General features: G+C 50.5%; 2 protein-coding genes across 2 annotated transcripts; one reads left to right on the forward strand and one right to left on the reverse strand.

The window, feature by feature from the left end:
* Positions 1-813: 813 nt before the first annotated feature.
* LOC100905808 (uncharacterized) lies at positions 814-1,530 on the reverse strand. The gene has a single exon (XM_003739390.1). The coding sequence runs from the start codon at positions 1,528-1,530 to the stop codon at positions 814-816; it is 717 nt and encodes a 238-aa protein (XP_003739438.1).
* Positions 1,531-17,144: 15,614 nt separating this feature from the next.
* On the forward strand, positions 17,145-18,286 carry LOC108865241 (uncharacterized; the record flags this gene model as incomplete). Its single annotated transcript, XM_018642077.1, has 1 exon — positions 17,145-18,286. A coding segment is annotated over exon 1 (1,142 nt), but the record flags the coding sequence as incomplete, so codon positions are not given.
* Between the last annotated feature and the right edge of the window lie 71 nt (positions 18,287-18,357).

Here is an 18,357-nt window from a genome sequence, read left to right on the forward strand (position 1 = left end):
CACGAAGTGGGAAGACTTGGCTGGAATTCCATGAGAAGAGGGAATGAGTTCACCGAGGGCAGAGAGCGATTGTGATCCGATAGGCGAGCAGGCGGTCTTTAACGAAAAACAGGCGAGAGTGGTCGTCAGGTTGTCGACTACCCTCACTTGTTGGTTGACGCGCGGAGAGGAGCTGGGAAAAAATGAATGTCGCTGCCCGTAACTAACTTTACCTATTGATCAGGGATTGGAAAATGGTATAGGTTAGAATAACAACGTTTATTTCTTGCGCCGGTGCTGTCGGCGGGTTGTATCACGTATGCTAACTATCAGCATAGGATGGTGAGAATAGTATATTAACACAATTGTGCGTGTGGAAACGCAGGAATGGGGCGTAGAGTTATGGTACGTTCTTCGAGTGGAAGATGTTCGGCTTGAGAGCTCATTTTTCTATACGAGTATGTTTGTGGGTTTTGATCGTGCGCTTTCGATCGGGCGACCTTTTGTGGATCAGCTTATTTCCTTACTCGGAATGAGATGCTGCCAGGTGTGTAGGTCTATGATTGAGGAATGGGATCCTAGTTGTATCCATCGTTAAAAGCGCTTCGCGGCCTAGAATGCGCTGGCTGACTGTGTCCGAAGCTACGTGCGGCTTGGTTTGAGTGCGCGACGTGCCTGTGGATAATGGAATATGGACTTATTTATGAGTGCGGGTTTGGGAACGGGAGGGAGCCCTCGGTGAACTCATTCCCTCTTCTCATGGAATTCCAGCCAAGTCTTCCCACTTCGTGAGTCGACTAGACTGAGTAATTCCACTTCGCCGAGTCCCTTCGTTCACCGAGGGCAGAGAGCGATTTTGACGTTGTGGATCAAGCACGGCTGAGGACATTGGCGTTGGGGAGGGGGTCGGTAATAGTGGTTATAGAAGGTTGTGGCTCGAGTCCATTGCGCTGTTTTTAGGATATCCGGAAGCTGTAGGCCGCGGGTGTGTGCGGCGGTGGTGGAGGCGGCTCTTGTCGAGTGCGCGGTGTATAGTGTGGCGTCTATTCCGGCGGCGTGGATCGTCGTTTTGACCCAACGTGCCAACGTGTCTTTGGAGGCGGATCGGTATGGTTTGCGGGAGGTTAAGAATAATGAGCTGGGTACGGGACGGTGGGGTAATGTAAGAATGTCGTAAGCTGTGAGGGCTGTGATTGGGCAGCGGAGGTGGTTGGGTGGGTAAGGCTTTACGACAAATGTGGGTGCGTGTTGACCTTGTCTGCTGGTTTTGGTTAGGCCACGGCCGTAGGTAAATTCCCATCGGTGGGGTTGGCGGGAGGAAGGTGGATACTGGAGGTCGGCGATTTCACCGATACGTGCGGCCGACGTGAGGAGCAGAAGGAGAAGTGTACGGCATGTTGTCTGTGGCAAGGTCAGAGAGTCGGAAGGACCCCAGGTGTCCATAAAGCTCAACAGTAGTTCGACGTCCCAAACCGGTGGCTTTGGTTTCGACGGTGGTTGGAGGTTGAAAACGCCCCGCATGAGTCGGCAAACGGTCGGATGATTCCCCATTTCGAAAGCATCAGTGGGATGAAGTTTCAAAGATAAGCAGGAGCGGAATGTATTTATCGATGAGTATGAGTAACCGTTCGAGGCCATGTCAGCGAGGAAATTACAGACTTGGTTCACAGACACCTTAAGTGTAGGGGAAGCTCGTTGTTCGCACCAACGTAACCAATGACGCCAGCATGTATCGTACGCGATTCGTGTGCTTGGACGGATAGCCCCTTCCAGAAATTGTGTCGCTTTTTCCGAGAGAGGAGTGATGCTAGGCGCCAGGCGACTAGCTGTAGTTTCTGGCGTTGTAGGAGCGGGTGGGGAGTCCCTTCCCGATCGAGTAGAAGTTCCTCGAACGACGGGAGGAGCAACGGATGATCGATGCAGCGATGGAGTAACCTTGGGAAGAATGGCTGTGTAGGCCATAGTGGGCAGATTAGGGTGAGCTCACATGCTGAGAATGCGTCTAAATAGGAAAGGGTGCGGTCAACGAGTTTGAAGGGAGGGAATGCATATAAGTTGTTCCAGGAGTCCCATCGGGAGGAGAAAGCATCGACGCTGAAAGCGAAAGGGTCCTTGACCCAACTGAAATATGTAGTGACCTTGAAGTTCGAGAAGTCGGCGAAAAGATCGATTTCAAAAGGGCCATGCTGATTGTTCAAGTTGTCGAAAACTGATTGGTGCAGTGAATAGCTATGGTTGTCGTGAATCGTCCTTGAGATCAAGTCTGCGACTTGATTCTGGCTTCCTGGTAGGTAGGTGGCTTTCAAGTAGATGTTACGAGCGAAGGCCCAGGACCAGATTTCTCGAGCCAAAGCGTCTAGTGTTGTTGAGTGTAGGGATCCGAAGTTATTAATGCTGTGCATTGCATTAGTGTTGTCGGTCCGTATTGCTATTGAAGTGTTACAATATCTTTGGGCTAGTCGTTGTAGTGCGAGAAGAACGGCTTTGAGCTCGAGCGCGTTGATGTGGAGGTGGCGGTCCTCGTCGGTCCAAGAGGCTCCGGTGGCGCCATATGTGCTCCATGCACCCCAGCCTTCGAGGGAGCTGTCGGAAGTGATTTCAAGAGAGACTAAGGGTAGGTGAATGGGACCGGTAGCCACCGCGTCGAGGTTTAACAACCACCAATGGAGGTCGGCGTGTATGTGTGGAGGGAGACGTATTATTGAATCCAGGTTTCTCGTTTTGCTTGAGGAAGAGGATACTAGTTTTGCCAGGGATGAGGTGTGATACCGTAGGGAGCGAACTATGGTCGTGAGTGCGTTAAGTTTCCCGAGGATTTTGTACAGGGAACGAATGGAAGAAGTTGGTCTTGCCAATATAGATTTCAAATCCGCCTTGATCTGAGTTCGTTTATCGATGGGGACAGAGAGTTGCATCGTGGTCGAGTCGAGCTCGTAGCCTAAGAAAGTGATGTGTTGCACGGGGCTCAAAGAGGATTTCTCGAAGTTAACCGTGTACCCCATTGATGTCAGAAGATCTGTGGATTTCTTGGTGTGGTCGGTAAGTTGGGATGGGCTGTTGGCGATTATTAGGAAATCGTCGAGGTAAACTATGAGAATTACGCCTTGTTGTCTGAGCTTGGCCGTGATAGGTTTGAGGAGTTTTGTGAAGACTCGTGGGCTCGTCTTGAGGCCGAAGGGTAATCGGGACCAACAAAAGGTGTTATGTTGCCACTCAAATGCGAGAAACGGTCGGCTGTCGTCGTCGATCGGTACGGAGAGAAAAGCATCTTTGAGATCAATTCGGGCGAAGTAGCAATTTCGGAAGACTGCTTCTTTGATTTCCCCCCAGCCCTCCATTTTGAATTTATGAGTTGGAATGAACTCGTTCAAGTGTTTAAGATTAATAACTGGGCGGTACTTTGAGGTGCCTTTTTTAGAGACTAGGAACAGGTTGGAAAGGAAACGCACTCGATGATGTGGAATATGTTCGATGGCGCCTTTGGTCAGAAGGTCGGCGATTAGGTCGTCCATGATTCGTGTCTCGTCAACGGAGAATTTAATTTGGTGTGGTAAGGTAGTCTGAGTGGGGTTAGTGAGGAAAGTAATTCGGTAACCCTGTGCCGTGCTTAGAATCCATTCGTCAGAGGTGATAGATCTCCACTGTGAAGCGAAAGCTTTCAAAGAAGGGAATGCGGTACCTGGAGCTGGAGGTTGCGAAGCATTGTTGGAATTGCTGGAGTTTCCAGGATGACGTGGGGCTGAACCAGAGTGGTTCGACGAGTTCGGCCTCGCTGATGAGTTATACCACTCGGTGTTACGATTCGGTTGGCGCCACGATGAGCGACGGGCCACATTGCGATCCGTGCTTGGGCGGGCGTAGGGGCGGAATCTTTGTCCGGAGGACGGCGTTGACTCTTCTCCAAGTAGGGTCTTTTTGTCTTTGCGAAGACGTTCTACATTTTTAGCGAACGACGGCCCCAGGAGTGAGCATCCTCTTTCTGTTTTGGCGGCTGATGTCGGCACACGGAAGGCTTGGCACGCTATTTCGACTCGCGCGGATTCGGTGATTTTTGCCGCGATTATTAACGTCTTCGCTATGTCCGATAGCCTTTCAGCGAGGATTTTTGGTTCGAGGGATCGCGTGTTTCTTCTAGATATGACATGGCGTCCGTGAGGGGACGTGCTAGCAAGGCGTGGGCATCTGCTAGTTTTACAAGAAACGAGTCCGCTTTCAGAGCGAGAAACGACTTGCTCGCTTTGAGATGAGCCTCTACGTCTTTGAGAGGTTCAGGGTTGAGAAATTGTAAGCCTTGTGGCTCGGGATACACCGTGTTGAGGTCATCCGTCATCTTTTTGGTATCCTTCACGTCGAAAAGTCGTTTGAGGCCAGCTAGCACACCTGGGCTTATGGATGGGGCGCTCGAGTTGTCCAGAAGGTCCATCGAAGATCGAGTTGCCGGGGTTATCAAGAGGTTCTACTTCTGGGGCGACGGGGTCCTCCAGTCGGACCTCTTCGATCGCGCGCGACTTCGACGTCATCGGAAAGTTCAATGTCGCTCATGGTCTGCAATTCGCCGAAACGAAGGATCGTGCGTGAGCGAAGATATAAGTTATGCATTAGGAAGGATGTGTCTGGTGTCACATTCGATTCGGGGTCACATATGGACTTTGAATTAAGGAATTCACTTTTAGGGTCTGAGCGTTCGATATCTTAATTTGTCGCAGTGCTAGACAATTTGTATTCGGTATATTTCCTTCAGCGTCGGGGCATACAGTTTATGGCCCGGCATCACGCTTCAGGCGTGGCATCAAGTGAAACTTGGCATCCAGTTCCCGAAGGGATAAAGGGCATCAGATCGACTTGCGAGCTGGAGTCTGAGTGAGTCGGCGCGATTGCTGCGCAGTTACGAGCCGGCCATGTAATGGGCTTGGTTCGAGGATTTCCGGAGTTTTACCTTGGTAATTTATAAGATTATCTGTAATCTGGAAAAGAACGGGCAGCGACTTACCGATCAATGGGAACGGAGAAACTTATCCAATTGGAATTGTATCACGCACGCGGGAGACACGTCTGAACTCGCAGAGCGGAAAACAAGAAGTGAGGGTAGTCGACAACCTGACGACCACTCTCGCCTGTTTTTCGTTAAAGACCGCCTGCTCGCCTATCGGATCACAATCGCTCTCTGCCCTCGGTGAACGAAGGGACTCGGCGAAGTGGAATTCGAAATAAAAAGGTGCAAACCCCGATCGTGAAGCGCGAATGTGGAAAAGACTTCAGTGTCATCAATTCACAACAGTTTCCAGCGGGGGATTTGTATCACAGGGGGCTTCCACGACAACTCCAGAAAGAGAAGATTTGAAATGATTGGTTGAATTGCCGATGCGTAGTCAATCGGCGGTACAAAAGGTCCTTAGCCTCTATGTTAGCGTACTTCCGTGATCGGAGATCATCTGCGACGGTAGCTCCAGCGAAAAAGAACTCGCGAGGAATCCCAGAGCGCTGTTCAGCACCATCCAGAGGTATTTGGCAAAATTTCCATATCTTTTGAACTTTTAGAATCGTTGTAATATATGTGCGAGAAGTTCTTCGTTTGAAGATCTCAGAGAAGGCGAAATGGATGTGACCGAAGGAATCCGAAGCAAATGCCTCCGTTGGTTGATGATTCCGCTGTCCATAGTTATATGGAATTCAGGCCGTGCCATGCTCCCGAGCGAGAGCGCCATGGAGAGCGGAGTGAAGTTATCCGATCCTGCCGGTGGAGAAGAAGAGTTTCTTGATGCGTCGGACTCGATGAGAGGATGGAGTGTCAGCTCGATCGCTTGGGCCTGGGCAGCCTGGGCGGGCAGCACAGCCGTCCGAGCAGCGCTTCAGGGTCTGCGGAGGTTCATTCGTAACCGACGAGCTGTGCCGAGCGTGCCTCCGGCAGAAGAAGAGTCGGCAAAGCTGGTGACTTCTGAAGGCCCGATGGAGAAAATAGAACTGGCCACGGCTCCCGATGCGGAAGCACGCGGGGATGTCGGCACGCCGGTGCAGCGGCGCTGGCGGGTCTGTAGTCAGATTTCTTGGAAATGGTGGTTGGTCCTCGGAACCGTGCTCGTGACACTGGTCGCCCTCGCCTCCGGTGAGTACATGATGAGTTAATGTGTGTCCTCAAATTCAACACCGACTGAGGGCGATCATCAGAATAGAGCACGCAGTTTCATCGTAGTATGTCCCCCAGGCGGTCTGTATTTTCGTGTGGGATGGCCCCGGGGCGGGGACGTCTTCGTCCAGACGAGTGCCGCAGCGGTGGCCCATGGAAGAGCAGTCGGGACCCATGGAGTAGAGGACATGGAGAACACGATGCAGAAGGAGGAACGGAGAGCCGGAACCAGCCCGGGCGGAGGAGAGCCATCACCTCGGATGGGCGTTGAAGCCGGGGTCGGCTCGACCGCGGTGGAGCCGAATGGCCAGCGGAAGAACACGGTGGTAGATCTCTCGCGCTATGTATGCGAATACAAAGATCGCATCCACTGTTGGTCAAGTTTCGCCAAAAGATGCATGGTTCTCCGCAAAGGCCGGGTTCTTAAGCCCCTCAGCGCCAGCATTAAGAGAGGAGGCGCTTCAGTGATAAAAGCATGCGGAGAATTCGATGTACACTGCCGGCAGAAAGTTCGGGTACCCCTTGGTTTTGATCGGAAAACCAAAATAGACCCCCCTCATGACTCTCGTGGGGTACACTAATGGAGAGAAGAACCTTCGACTGAGAGATCCCCGCGACCAATCCGATCGTCCTCATCATCATCATGTCTGTTCTGCTGCCTTAGGGAAACAGATGATTTCGAGAGTCGAACATGGGCGATCATAGAGCTTCGAAATTCCGACGATTTGTTCTTCTCGGATAGACTGAGCTCGCGTTCCGAATTTCGGCTTCCCACTTGCAGGGAGTCCGGGAAAACAATATCGGTAATTCTCGGATTAGTCTGTTGAGAAGAGACTACGCTGATTCCGTGACACTGTGGAGGTCTTTCTCCCTCCTCGTACTATTTTATCTCTTTCTCGTCTTATTCCTTCTCCTACTTTTCTCCGACTCTCATCCGCACGGGAACCGTAGATTCAGAATTGCAGCTTACTCCTTGTGCCTTCGATGATCTCGATCCAGATTCTCGCGGTAACAATCGCTTCTCTACGCCGCGACGAGTAGTCGGGTGCTTAGCGCGTCTGCCGCTTCTCTTGCAAACGTGCGTCCCACTTACTGTTATGCCGCAGCAACGCCGCTCGAGCGGGGGCTGTTGTGGGTTCGATCCCTACTGCTCGCAGAATATTCCCTACGGGAGCACATGTCCCCGGCCCTGATCCTCCTAGTACACTTGTTCTCTTGATCCTTCCTCGGGAGTGACGTGAGAAACATTACCCGGAACCTCAAAACATGGCCGGCGGGAAACCGATTCACTCCCGTTCAAAAACAACGGAGTTGATTATTTATCGTGTCGCGACGTCAGGTGCTCGACCTGGTCAATGGCCCGGGGCAAACAGCTCTCGATCGAAAAGCGTGCTGCGATCGTGGCTCTCAGGAAAGCTGGGCACAGTTTGCGAGAAATAGCGCGCCTCGAAAACGTTTCGGTACATGGCGTCCAGTGTACGATCAAGCGGTTCGAGGAGACAGGCGCTAATCGTGATCGACCGAGAACAGGTGCCCCTCGGAAGACGTCCAAGCGAGAGGACACCTTCATAACGACGCTAAGCAAGAGGAACAGATTCAAGACGGCACGCGAAATTCGCGCTGAACTCTTGACGACTCGAGAACAAGGTATTTCCCTAACGACAATCAAAAATCGCCTGCGCAAAGCTGGGTTGTTCGGTCGGATCGCATGCCGGAAACCATTGCTAAGACGTGGTAATCGGTCCAAGAGGCTGGCCTGGGCTAGGGAGCACCGAAATTGGACTCTCTCGGACTGGAGAAAGGTCCTATTCACGGATGAGTCGAAGTTTGAGATCTTCAACTCGAAGAGACGCAAGACAGTCCGCCGTAGGGTAGGGGAACGTATGCTCCCCGCTTGCCTAGTACCCACCGTGAAGCACGGCGGAGGATCCGTTATGGTTTGGGGAGCGTTCGGAGCAGGCAAAGTCGGAGATCTGATCAAGATCGACGGACGGATGGATGCGAAATACTATCACGGCGTATTAGTGAGGCACGCTGTGCCCTCCGGACTCCGTTTGATTGGTAGAGGCTTCACATTCCAACAGGATAACGATCCAAAACACACTTCACGCAGGTGTCAAAACTATCTCCATTCCAAGGAAGCGAGTGGCCACTTGAACATGATGACATGGCCGCCGCAGAGTCCCGATTTGAACCCTATCGAGCTGCTCTGGGATCACCTCGATAGAGCTATCAGAAATACCCCTATCACGAGCGCAAATCAGCTCTGGAACGAGCTGCAGAGGTCGTGGGCCGACATAGAGGAAGACGTGCTGGTCAAACTGACGCAGAGGATGACGCGGGTTTGTGCGGCCGTTATTCGCGCGAGAGGCAACTTCTTCGACGAAAAGAAAATCTGAGGCGAGACTTTTGATGGCCGTTGGGTGATGTGATAGCTCTCGGAATAAACTGGGATTTGAGATTCTCGATATTTCTTCTTGCGGATTCTGTCCTGACGGAAACTGAGGTACAGATGGGACAGAGAGGGGGGGGGGGATCCTCCAGTATGAGTTTCCGACATTTTTCCCGTTGCACTCCATGCACATAGGGAGATAAATTCGGGCACTAGCTCAGTCTATTCGAGGAGAGCGAATCTTTGAAATTTCATAGTTCTGTCACCACCCCTGTTCGACTTCTGGAATAATCCGTCTCAATTATGCAGCGTAACAGGCAGGATGAATATGAGGACGATGAATGTGGGAGTGGGATCCCTTGGTCGATGATCCTACTCTTCATTCATGAGCCCCAGAGAAGTCATGCCGTTGTCTTAACTTGGTTTTCCGATCAAAACTAGGGTATACCCAAACTTTCTGCCGGCAGTGTATATGAGGAAGTTGAATGAGAATGCACATGAAGAGTGTCTGCCGAAGTGAGTTTGTCCAATAAATGGAACGAGAGTTTTCCATTTTAAAACGTGGCTATCAATTAGAGAAACCCATCCGCAGGTTATCTAAGTTAAGGGTTAGTTTACCTAATCCTCGTCATAGTTAGACTTAAGGTCCGAGCCGATATCATTGTTCGATTCGGCAGGTCTTTCCCTCGATGTGCGCTGTTTGTTCTTTTCGGAGTTTCTGATGAGCGTTGTGTCCAAGTACTCAAAGAACTCTTCCCTTTGTTTCTCGAGTCTTATTTTCAGCTCTATATTTTCTTTGGCTGAAATGTCAAGCTTTGTCTGCATTTTGCGTAGTTAGTATAACGCAAATCATCACGTTCATTCTCTCTAAACCTGACGAGCTGAAGAGCTCTCTCGAGACGAGAGGACTTGTCGACGGGCTCTATCGGTTTTTCGATGGGAGGCTTGGTTTTGCTTGTTTTGGGTCTAATTGCTGCTTCGGTGAGATGAGCAGCCCAGGGCGGTTGAGCAGTGGGCGCGATCGGAGGAGGGACTGGGTCAGACACTGGAGTGTCCGAGTCCGGAGGAATTATCCAGTCGTAGACGATGGTGCTCACCCAATCATCGGAAGCCAGTTTCGGCTCCGGGTTGGATTCTTGCATTTCGAATCTGTGGGTGAAGTAGACGTCCGGACCCAGTGTCGGGTCATTGTGATCCGCAGTATCTTCTGCGGTCACCAGAGCTCCATTGAGGATTCGGCACTGGATGCGCCAGGCAACGCGCTCATGCCCAGGCACCGTCGCCCATGCGCGCTCCACGGCTTCAGTGGAGCAGAGATCTCTGCCATTTGACTTGCGGAAGAGCCAAAAAGGCTGCCACTTTGTCCGCGGCATATCTGTAAGAGTTAGTTTGCAACGCGGGATTGGGAGCAGGAAGCGCGGGCGAGATGTTAAGTGCAGGTGTCAGGGAAGACAGCGGGATTGGATGGACATTAGGGAGGAAGACCTAGAAGCAGACGGAGGATAGGTTAAATGATTATCTATTGCTGATTAATGGGTTCGGAGGTTGGAAGATAGGGATTATCCATTCCATTAGTGCCATGCTCGGGTGGAGGGTTTGCATATCTTTGATGTTGGAATTGATTTTTAGGGAATATCATGCAGCATAGAGCTGAACCCAGGAGCACGATGGTAAACACGAGCACGCTCGCACCGGCCAAGGCAAAGTGCAAGACGGCCGATTCATCAATTTTAGGTCGATATGGATGGAATCTAGCTCTGAATTCCGGCCAAATTCGTTCACCACCGAGAGGGGAAACGACGGCCTCATGCAGACCACTGCCTCAGAGGCTTCGTCCATGCACATTGATGGAGCAGGAGAACATCGATTCAGAAATCCGTTCGATGATTCACTGATGATGCAGCCTATGTTTAAAGAAACACAAGACGCGTCACAGTCTGCGTCATACGTAAAGTAATTTTGAGCAGACGTCGCCATTGGAGAGCAGAGAATCGCGACTACGAGCATGACTGCTTTATAGGCCATGGTCGTAGGCCCGTGAGCGATCTCAATTTTTCAAGGGTCGGTTTGTTTAGTGGCTTTATCAGAGCGTCCGCGAGATTTTCGGATGTCGCGACGTATTGATAGTCAATCTGTTTATGCTCGTACGCCTCTCTGACAAATGGCGTTCTGACAGCTATGTGTTTTGTCCGTTTGTGGGACTGCGGATTCTTAATCAACGTAAGAGCAGAGATGTTGTCCACGTAAACAACTGGTGTGACCGGTTCTTTGAGATCAGAGAAGAGAGTGCGTAGCCAAAAACACGACTTTGAACTGTCAGCGAGCGCGTAGAACTGACTCTCGGCTGTAGAGAGGGTCACTGAACGCTGTTGCTGGCTGCTCCAAAGAATAGGTCTGCCGGACAGTGTGGCGATGGAACCACTGACCGAGCGGCGAGTCTCCTTACAGGCGGCGTAGTCGGAGTCCGAGTAGAAGCGGAGACTTTCTCCGAGCGGGGTCTCGGTATTAGAATAGTAGACCAGAGACAACGACGCCGTATTCTGCAAGTGGCGCAAAACTTTTAGGCTTGCCTGCCAATGTTCTTCTGTGTGTTTGTCAAGGAATCTTGCGAGAAATCCGACAGTGAACGCAATATCAGGCCTTGAGCTGATTGCGACCCACAGAAGACCTCCAACGATCTCGCGATAAGGACGATCTTTAGATGGAGCCCCCTTTGCTGGTTCTATGTTATAGATACCGCTATCAGAGGGAATTGAATGAGGGCGGCAATTAGTCATATTAAAACGCTTAAGGAGACCTTGAATGTATTTATATTGATTAAGCCAAATATTATGATTTTCGTCAACATGGATATGCATGCCTAAGAATAGATTAAGGGAAGATGCTTTAAGTTTGAAATGTTGACCAAGGTTGTCGAGAGTGGACTTGATGGGGGTTCATGTCTCGAGGCAATTAGTCCGTCAACGACATAGATGGCAAGCAGAATTAGCTCACTCTGCGGGCCGTGCCAAATGTAGAGGCAATGGTCCGCTTGGCTCTGGGTGAAGCCCAGTCCGCAGAGCACACCGGCAAGCTTGCGATTGGAGCAACGAGGAGCTTGCTTCAAACCGTATAATGATTTTTGCCAAAGGCATACACTTCCTGATCCATCATCGAACCCAGGAGCTTGGGACATATACCATTCTTCGTCCAGGTTGCCACGAAGGAAGGCTGTAGTATTGTCGAATTGCCGTAAATTAAGGCGTTTCGAGGCGCAGATGGCAAGAAGTGTGCGGATGGTGTCAACGCGGGCAACCGGGGCAAATAGCTCTTGATAGTCTATCCCCTCTATTTGTTCAAATCCGCGGACAACGAGACGCGCTTTGTAGCGGTCGACTTTGTTTTCCGCATTGGTCTTAATTTTGAAGACCCATCTGCAGGATATCGGACGCTTACCAGGCGGGAGGTCTACCAGTTTCCAGACTCCGTGCGCCTTCATAGAAGCAATTTCCGATTCCATAGCCTCCTTCCAGTGCTCTGCCTCGGGACTGGCGAGGGCTTGGGCGAGAGTTTTTGGCTCTTGTGGAAAGGAGGATGCACTTTGAACTACATTAGATTCATGGCGACTCGGTCTGCGAAGAGTTTCGCGTCGTCTTAAAATCATTGGCTCCAGAGGGGGAGGTGCCGAGCGTTCATCTGTGTTTACCGGGACCTGAAACGGAACATCAGGAATAGCTCCAGGCACAGTCTGGGAAATTGCTGGGCATGGAAGCTCCAGCCATCCAGAGTCCTCCTCGTCAGAAGGACAAGACTCAACAGCGTGATCGCCGGAGTAGCCGGCGTAAAGCGCGTCCGTATTAGCTGTGGCAACATCGGTCGTTCCCTGACCTGGACTTAGCGCTGGGCATGAGAATGCCGAACCCCCGAAGACGACGTCTTTCGTCGGAATTATTCTCCGGTAACCTGGTTTATAAATGCGGTAGCCATCGATTCTATGAGAGTAGCCAACCATGATTCCCTCTTGAGCGACCTCGTCGAATCTTTCCCGGTGTACATCAGTATTGTAGAAATAGCACCGAGAGCCAAATGGACGTAGATGAGAGATCTTAGGCTTTTCTTTGGAGATCATCTCATAAGCGGATTTGAGAGTTTTCGGACAAATATTCACAATGTTGAGGAGGTATACCGCGCAGCGGCACGCCTCTCCCCAGAGAAATTTAGGAACTTGAGAACTTATGAGAAGAGTATGGGCTAATTTGGTAATTGTCTGATTATTGCGTTCCGCTCTTCCGTTTTGCTGATGGCTATACGGATATGACATAATGAGTTCGGCACTGCCGAACTCATTATGTCAAATCCGTAGGGCAAATTTTCGCCGTGATTATGATTTTACCGTAATCATACGCATGCGTATGATTATGACCGTAATCATACGCTTGAGTATGATTATGACCGTAATCATAATCACACGTGTGATTTTGATTATAATCATAGTCATAATCACAGAAATCACGCATTCGTATGATTACAATCATAATCACACGTGTGATTATGATTATAATCATAGTCATAATCACAGGAATCACCGTAATCACACGCATTCGTATGATTACAATCATAATCACACGTGTGATTTTGATTATAATCATAGTCATAATCACAGAAATCACCGTAATCACACGCATTCGTATGATTACAATCATAATCATACGTGTGATTATGATTATAATCACAGACATGCGTATGATTATGGCCGTAATCACACGAGTGCGTATGATTACAGTCATAATCACACGTATGATTATGATTATAATCACAGACATGCGTATGATTATGGCCGTAATCACACGAGTACGTATCGGTTCAACCGTTTTCGTGTCTATAGTTGAGACCAGACAAACAGACATACGTTTTTATATGTATAGATGTGATGAAATCTAGAAAATTCTGGAGAACTCTGGGAACTCCCGAACGATTTCCGGTGAGGGACCCGGTACTCAATTTCCAAGGAAGAAAGAGCTCATCCTCATCCTACGGGCACGACGACCCCCTCATCGCTTTTCTAAAACTCCCGAGAACCCACCCCTGAATTTTCGCGGCGATCGGTTCAGGCGTTTGTGAATTTTGCGAATTTCGGACTTTTCAATTTTTTCCGGGTTTTCGTATTTTCGTGGGTCGAGCACTCAATAATTTTTTTAAGGTAGAAGGACTCATCGCATCGGAGAACTGACCCCCTATAACACCGCTGGATCGCCCAGAACACGCTCCTAAATTTTCACGACGATCGGTTCAGCCGTTTTCGAGTCTATAGGTGACACCAGACAGACAAACAGACATACGTTTTTATATATATAGATTATAAACCAATTGTCAGTCATTAGAGCGGCCACTGACACAAGGTTACGACGCATAGTGGGCACATAAAGTTCCGAGGACAGGCTGAGGAGGGTGGTGTCCCCATCGGAAGAGCACACCTCCAAGTCTACACGGCCCTCACCGAGCGCGGAGAGCCGCTGCTGGTCTCCACCCACGTCAACTGGGCGAGGAGACGAGTAAACGGTGTAACTCTGAAAGTATTTATCGCACTCGGACACATGATGCGAGGAACCGGAGTCAATAAGCCAGATTGACGGGTCAGTTGAGACCTCGTCAAGAGTTGCAGTGAACACTTCAACATCGCTGTTGAAGTCATCCAACTGGGCGACATGAGAGGAAGCACGGAACGGACGGCGAGAACGGCTGCTCTGTGGTCGAGAGCGGTTCCCCTGGGGTCTGCCATTCGAATTGGAATTGCTTGAACGCGATTGGTTATAAGAAGTGGGAAGGGCCAGAATTCTGAGACGAATCCTGTTGATTATTACTGCCATTATTATTACGATTGAAACTATTGCGATTATTGTGACGAAAGTTCGTCTGCGGATAATTAGGTGTAGAATTAAAACTGCTGCGATTGCCATTTAATCGCCAGTTAGAGTTACGATCGAAATATTCACTTTTCGGATACACAAAAGATAGTAGTGACAGCTCCAGAATTCGTCTTCTAGACAAGTCGTGAGCCGTAGAGCTCGCGAAAAAAGGCGCAAAAAAGTGCCAGTAAAGTGCTGACGTGAACAATCGTAGTGTTCCCGGATACCGAAGGGGCTCGTGCATTAGAACAGCCCGGTTCCCGTGAGGAGAACACTCGAGACGCTGTGTTTCCGGAAAAGGTCGGTATTCACAGCGATCCGCCTCGCGGCGGAAAAAAACGGATACGCCCTAGAAAATAGAAACACTGTCGAGGATTCTCGAAACAAGGGAACCTCAGGGAAGCTTCTCCCATTAGAGAAGCGGAACCAGCGTTCACCCTCGCCCGGAGAGAGTCGGAACCTCGAACACTCCTCCTAAATATTGGAAGTTCGACTGACAACCTCAGGGTAGCTGAACTGTCCAAAATACTAGAAGTTCCGAGGAATAGTGGTGTAAGAGAATATACTGGTCGGGAACTTCTGGAAATAACAGAATACCCGTGAAGCTCCAACCCGGAGCCGAAACAGTGTCCATCTCTCTACCGATAAGTATCGGGAAGTAGAGCCACCCGAACACCGGAGGCTCGAACCGGTTAATGTCGGAAAGTCGAACGCCTCCAGATACTGGGAGCTACGACAAGTAGAGACGGACAGAAAGGCGGGAAAATTGAATATTGATACTCGATATTCAACTGAACCCCCAAAAATGGCTGAATTCCACCCGGATCAGCTACGAACAAAACCTAGGTTCGACCCATGTAGCGAATGCGAGGAACAGCTCATGGGGTCAGATATTGACCCCAACGAGTCTGTAGCCGTAAAATACTACACCTGCTGGATGGCAGAACGACAGGTTCTGCTGGCCGAAAGGGCTGCCGCCCTAAGATACATGGAGTGGCAGCAGGGAGAACTCAAGGCTAGGCAAGGTGACCTTGCTTGCATGGCCGCGAACGTCGAGGCCGAAAAAGCAAGAAGTGCCGCGCTCGAACACGAGCTACGGCACGCAGTGAGCCAACTCCCACTGAAGCACAGAACGGCGCCACCGAAAGCGCCCTACCTCGGGCCGATCGGCCTCATAGCCACAGATCGACCATGTGCCGATCTGTGCTTGCCACAACTGAGCTTCTACGGCTTGCTCAACAACCACAGAGGAGTCCGAGTGAGAACATACTCCGTCGCCTCGATAGCGATGCTCTGCGAAAAGGCAGCAGCGGAGCTCCAGAAGCCGGAGTATATAGCTTCCGCTACGGTCATACTCTGGGGCGGGCAAGGGGTATTCCAAGATGCTACATACGACCGCAATGTAGCCGCGAAGGAAGCCCTAGATGCCATAAACAAATTGGTATCGAACCAAAAGGTGTTCAAGGTGGTGTACGCGACCTTCCGCGTAGACCCCAGAAACTACGCACACAATATGTACGTAGACACCATATTGCAAGGGCTGCCGGCAAGCGTGGAGAAAATCGACCTCCGATACATCTCCGAACGCCCCGTGTTGAACGACGACCGGGGCTGGAACAAAGCTGGGAAGATAGAGGCGATGATTAGGCTATCTCGCCGACTTGGTGAAGGCCTTCAATTATCACCAGCCGAAATCGACCAGTGTCTTGCCGAAAGCGCGGAAAAGCTGGGGGGGGTCGACAGCAGAAGAGAAAGCTGATACACGGGATAAAGACTCCCAAAAAGGTCAGCAGGTCTCGAACCTGCCGTCGACATCCGGGGTCCAATCGAGACCACCGAACCCCCCCTCCCGCGAAGTCCGCACCCGAGCCTGGTCAAAAGCAGGCGAAGAAGGCGATTCCCCCGGGAACCGCCCAAAAACGACCCGCTGGCGACGTCTCGATGGACTCGGGCGAGCATAGGGCGGCGAGAGCCCAACAAGGGCCAAAACGCAAGCCCAAGCGGACGCCATCCAAAGGAGCCGGTCCCCGATCGACTTCTGTGGGGCGGAAGGAGGAAAATCCTCAAAGGACCTCCACCCCTCAGAAGAAGGGGGCGAGCGAAGAGAGCAAGAAAGAACTTGCGAATCTCTTCGAGAAGGCCCTACAAAAACCATCATAACAGTTAGAACCCCCCGAAAACACCGAGGTGCATGATGGAAATAAAATGAACTTCCCTTTATTAAAACTTGGTGTTTTCAATATGCAAGGGGGGAAAAACGAAACGAAATGGGAGTGTCTGTTCAAGGATTCACTCGAGATCGGATCCAGAGAAACATCAAAAATATATGATATTCTTCTGCTCTCAGAAACACATATGATGAATGACGAAAAACCACCGCAAAAAAGGGGCTTGTCATTCTATGGGAACAATCGAACCGGCCCGTCCGGCAACAAATCCTCCGGGGGAACTGGCATACTCATGCGAAGTTCCATAGGGGAGGTGAGCTGGACCCTAACAGGGACGGACTTCGTTGCTATAAACTGTGAGATAGCCGGCCAATCGTGGATAATCATCTCACTCTACGCCGCTATCGGTGACTTGGACTCAAATCGAAAACAACTCCAAGAAATTGGAGGAGTCATTCGGAGCAAAGTCACGAAAGACAACCGACTAGTAATAGGGGGTGATATGAACGCCCACATCACTCACTCAGTTAGATGGGAGGACGGACGGACGGGGTAAGCTCCTTCTAGAGCTGACCAACAAGTACGACCTTACCATCATGAACCTGTCCGAGAAATGCAGAGGAAGGATCACCCGAACGCAGGGCGGCCATTCATCCGCGATCGACTATGTACTGTGCAACGCCTCGGCATATAGAGAGGTATCCAGCATGAACATAGACGAAGAAAAAGAAATCCTTTCTTGGAGCGATCATAACCTCATCACTGTCAATATAGGCGGAAAGAGGAACATTGAACGACCAAGGAAGGTGCGAGTGAGGATATTAAGGGAGATAAAAGCGGCAGAAGAAGCGTCAGAGAACATAAAAAACCTAATCAGATCAAGAGGATCGGTTAGTTATGGTAACCTGATAAACACCCTCCAAACCGCAATAGCCCATAATACGAAACTCATCCACCTAAACACGAACAAAAAAATGCTGGTGCCTGAAATATCGCGACTGACGAGCAAGAGGCGAGCGTTGAATCGTGAATGGAGACGAGCGAGACACGCCGGAGTGGGCGTAGACGAGGCGAGACAGCGATACAGAACTGCACAAGACGCAGTACGTGCCGAGGTAGCCAGACAGCTCCACCTCCGAGATCGGAAAATGTACGATCAGATTATGAATGCGCCCAGACAAGCCAGATCCCGGGCCTTCTGGGAATACGCAAGAAAAACAGAGAGAAAGGACCCAGCAAGGCTACGAGTAGTAAATGAGAATGGCCACGAAATCCAATCCTTGGAAATGACGGCTCATCTCACTCGAGTAGCGACGACCCTGTTGGATGCAGACGGCAACACAGAGCCGCCTATGCATAATCTTCTCTCTAGACCGCCGGTTAATTTGGTCACAACGGGCGCGGAGATTGGAACCACTTTGGTGAAAATCTCCGAACACTCCGCCAAAGGACCAGACGAAATACCGGCAAAGATCCTCAAAGCACTGGATGATACTGGATATGAATACATATCGGAAATATTCAACCAGATCCTCAGGGGCACACATGAATTGCCGGCGGGGTGGAGGAAAGGGAGAGTCGCTCTACTTGAAAAACCGAACTCGGTTAAGGGCGATCTCACCACTTACAGACCGATCTGTGTATCGGACGTCCTGTACAGAGTTTTCACAAGAATTTTGGGGAAACACATACAACAATGGGCGGAAGATACGGAACAGCTCTCGGAGATGCAGAATGGGTTCAGAAAAGACCGCCGGGGCGAGGATAACATTTTTATCCTAACATCCGCGATAGAAATCGCAAGAGCAC

This window comes from Galendromus occidentalis, unplaced genomic scaffold (assembly GCF_000255335.2).
Source record: "Galendromus occidentalis unplaced genomic scaffold, Mocc_1.1 scf7180000076514, whole genome shotgun sequence".
Lineage (NCBI taxonomy): Eukaryota > Metazoa > Arthropoda > Arachnida > Mesostigmata > Phytoseiidae > Galendromus > Galendromus occidentalis.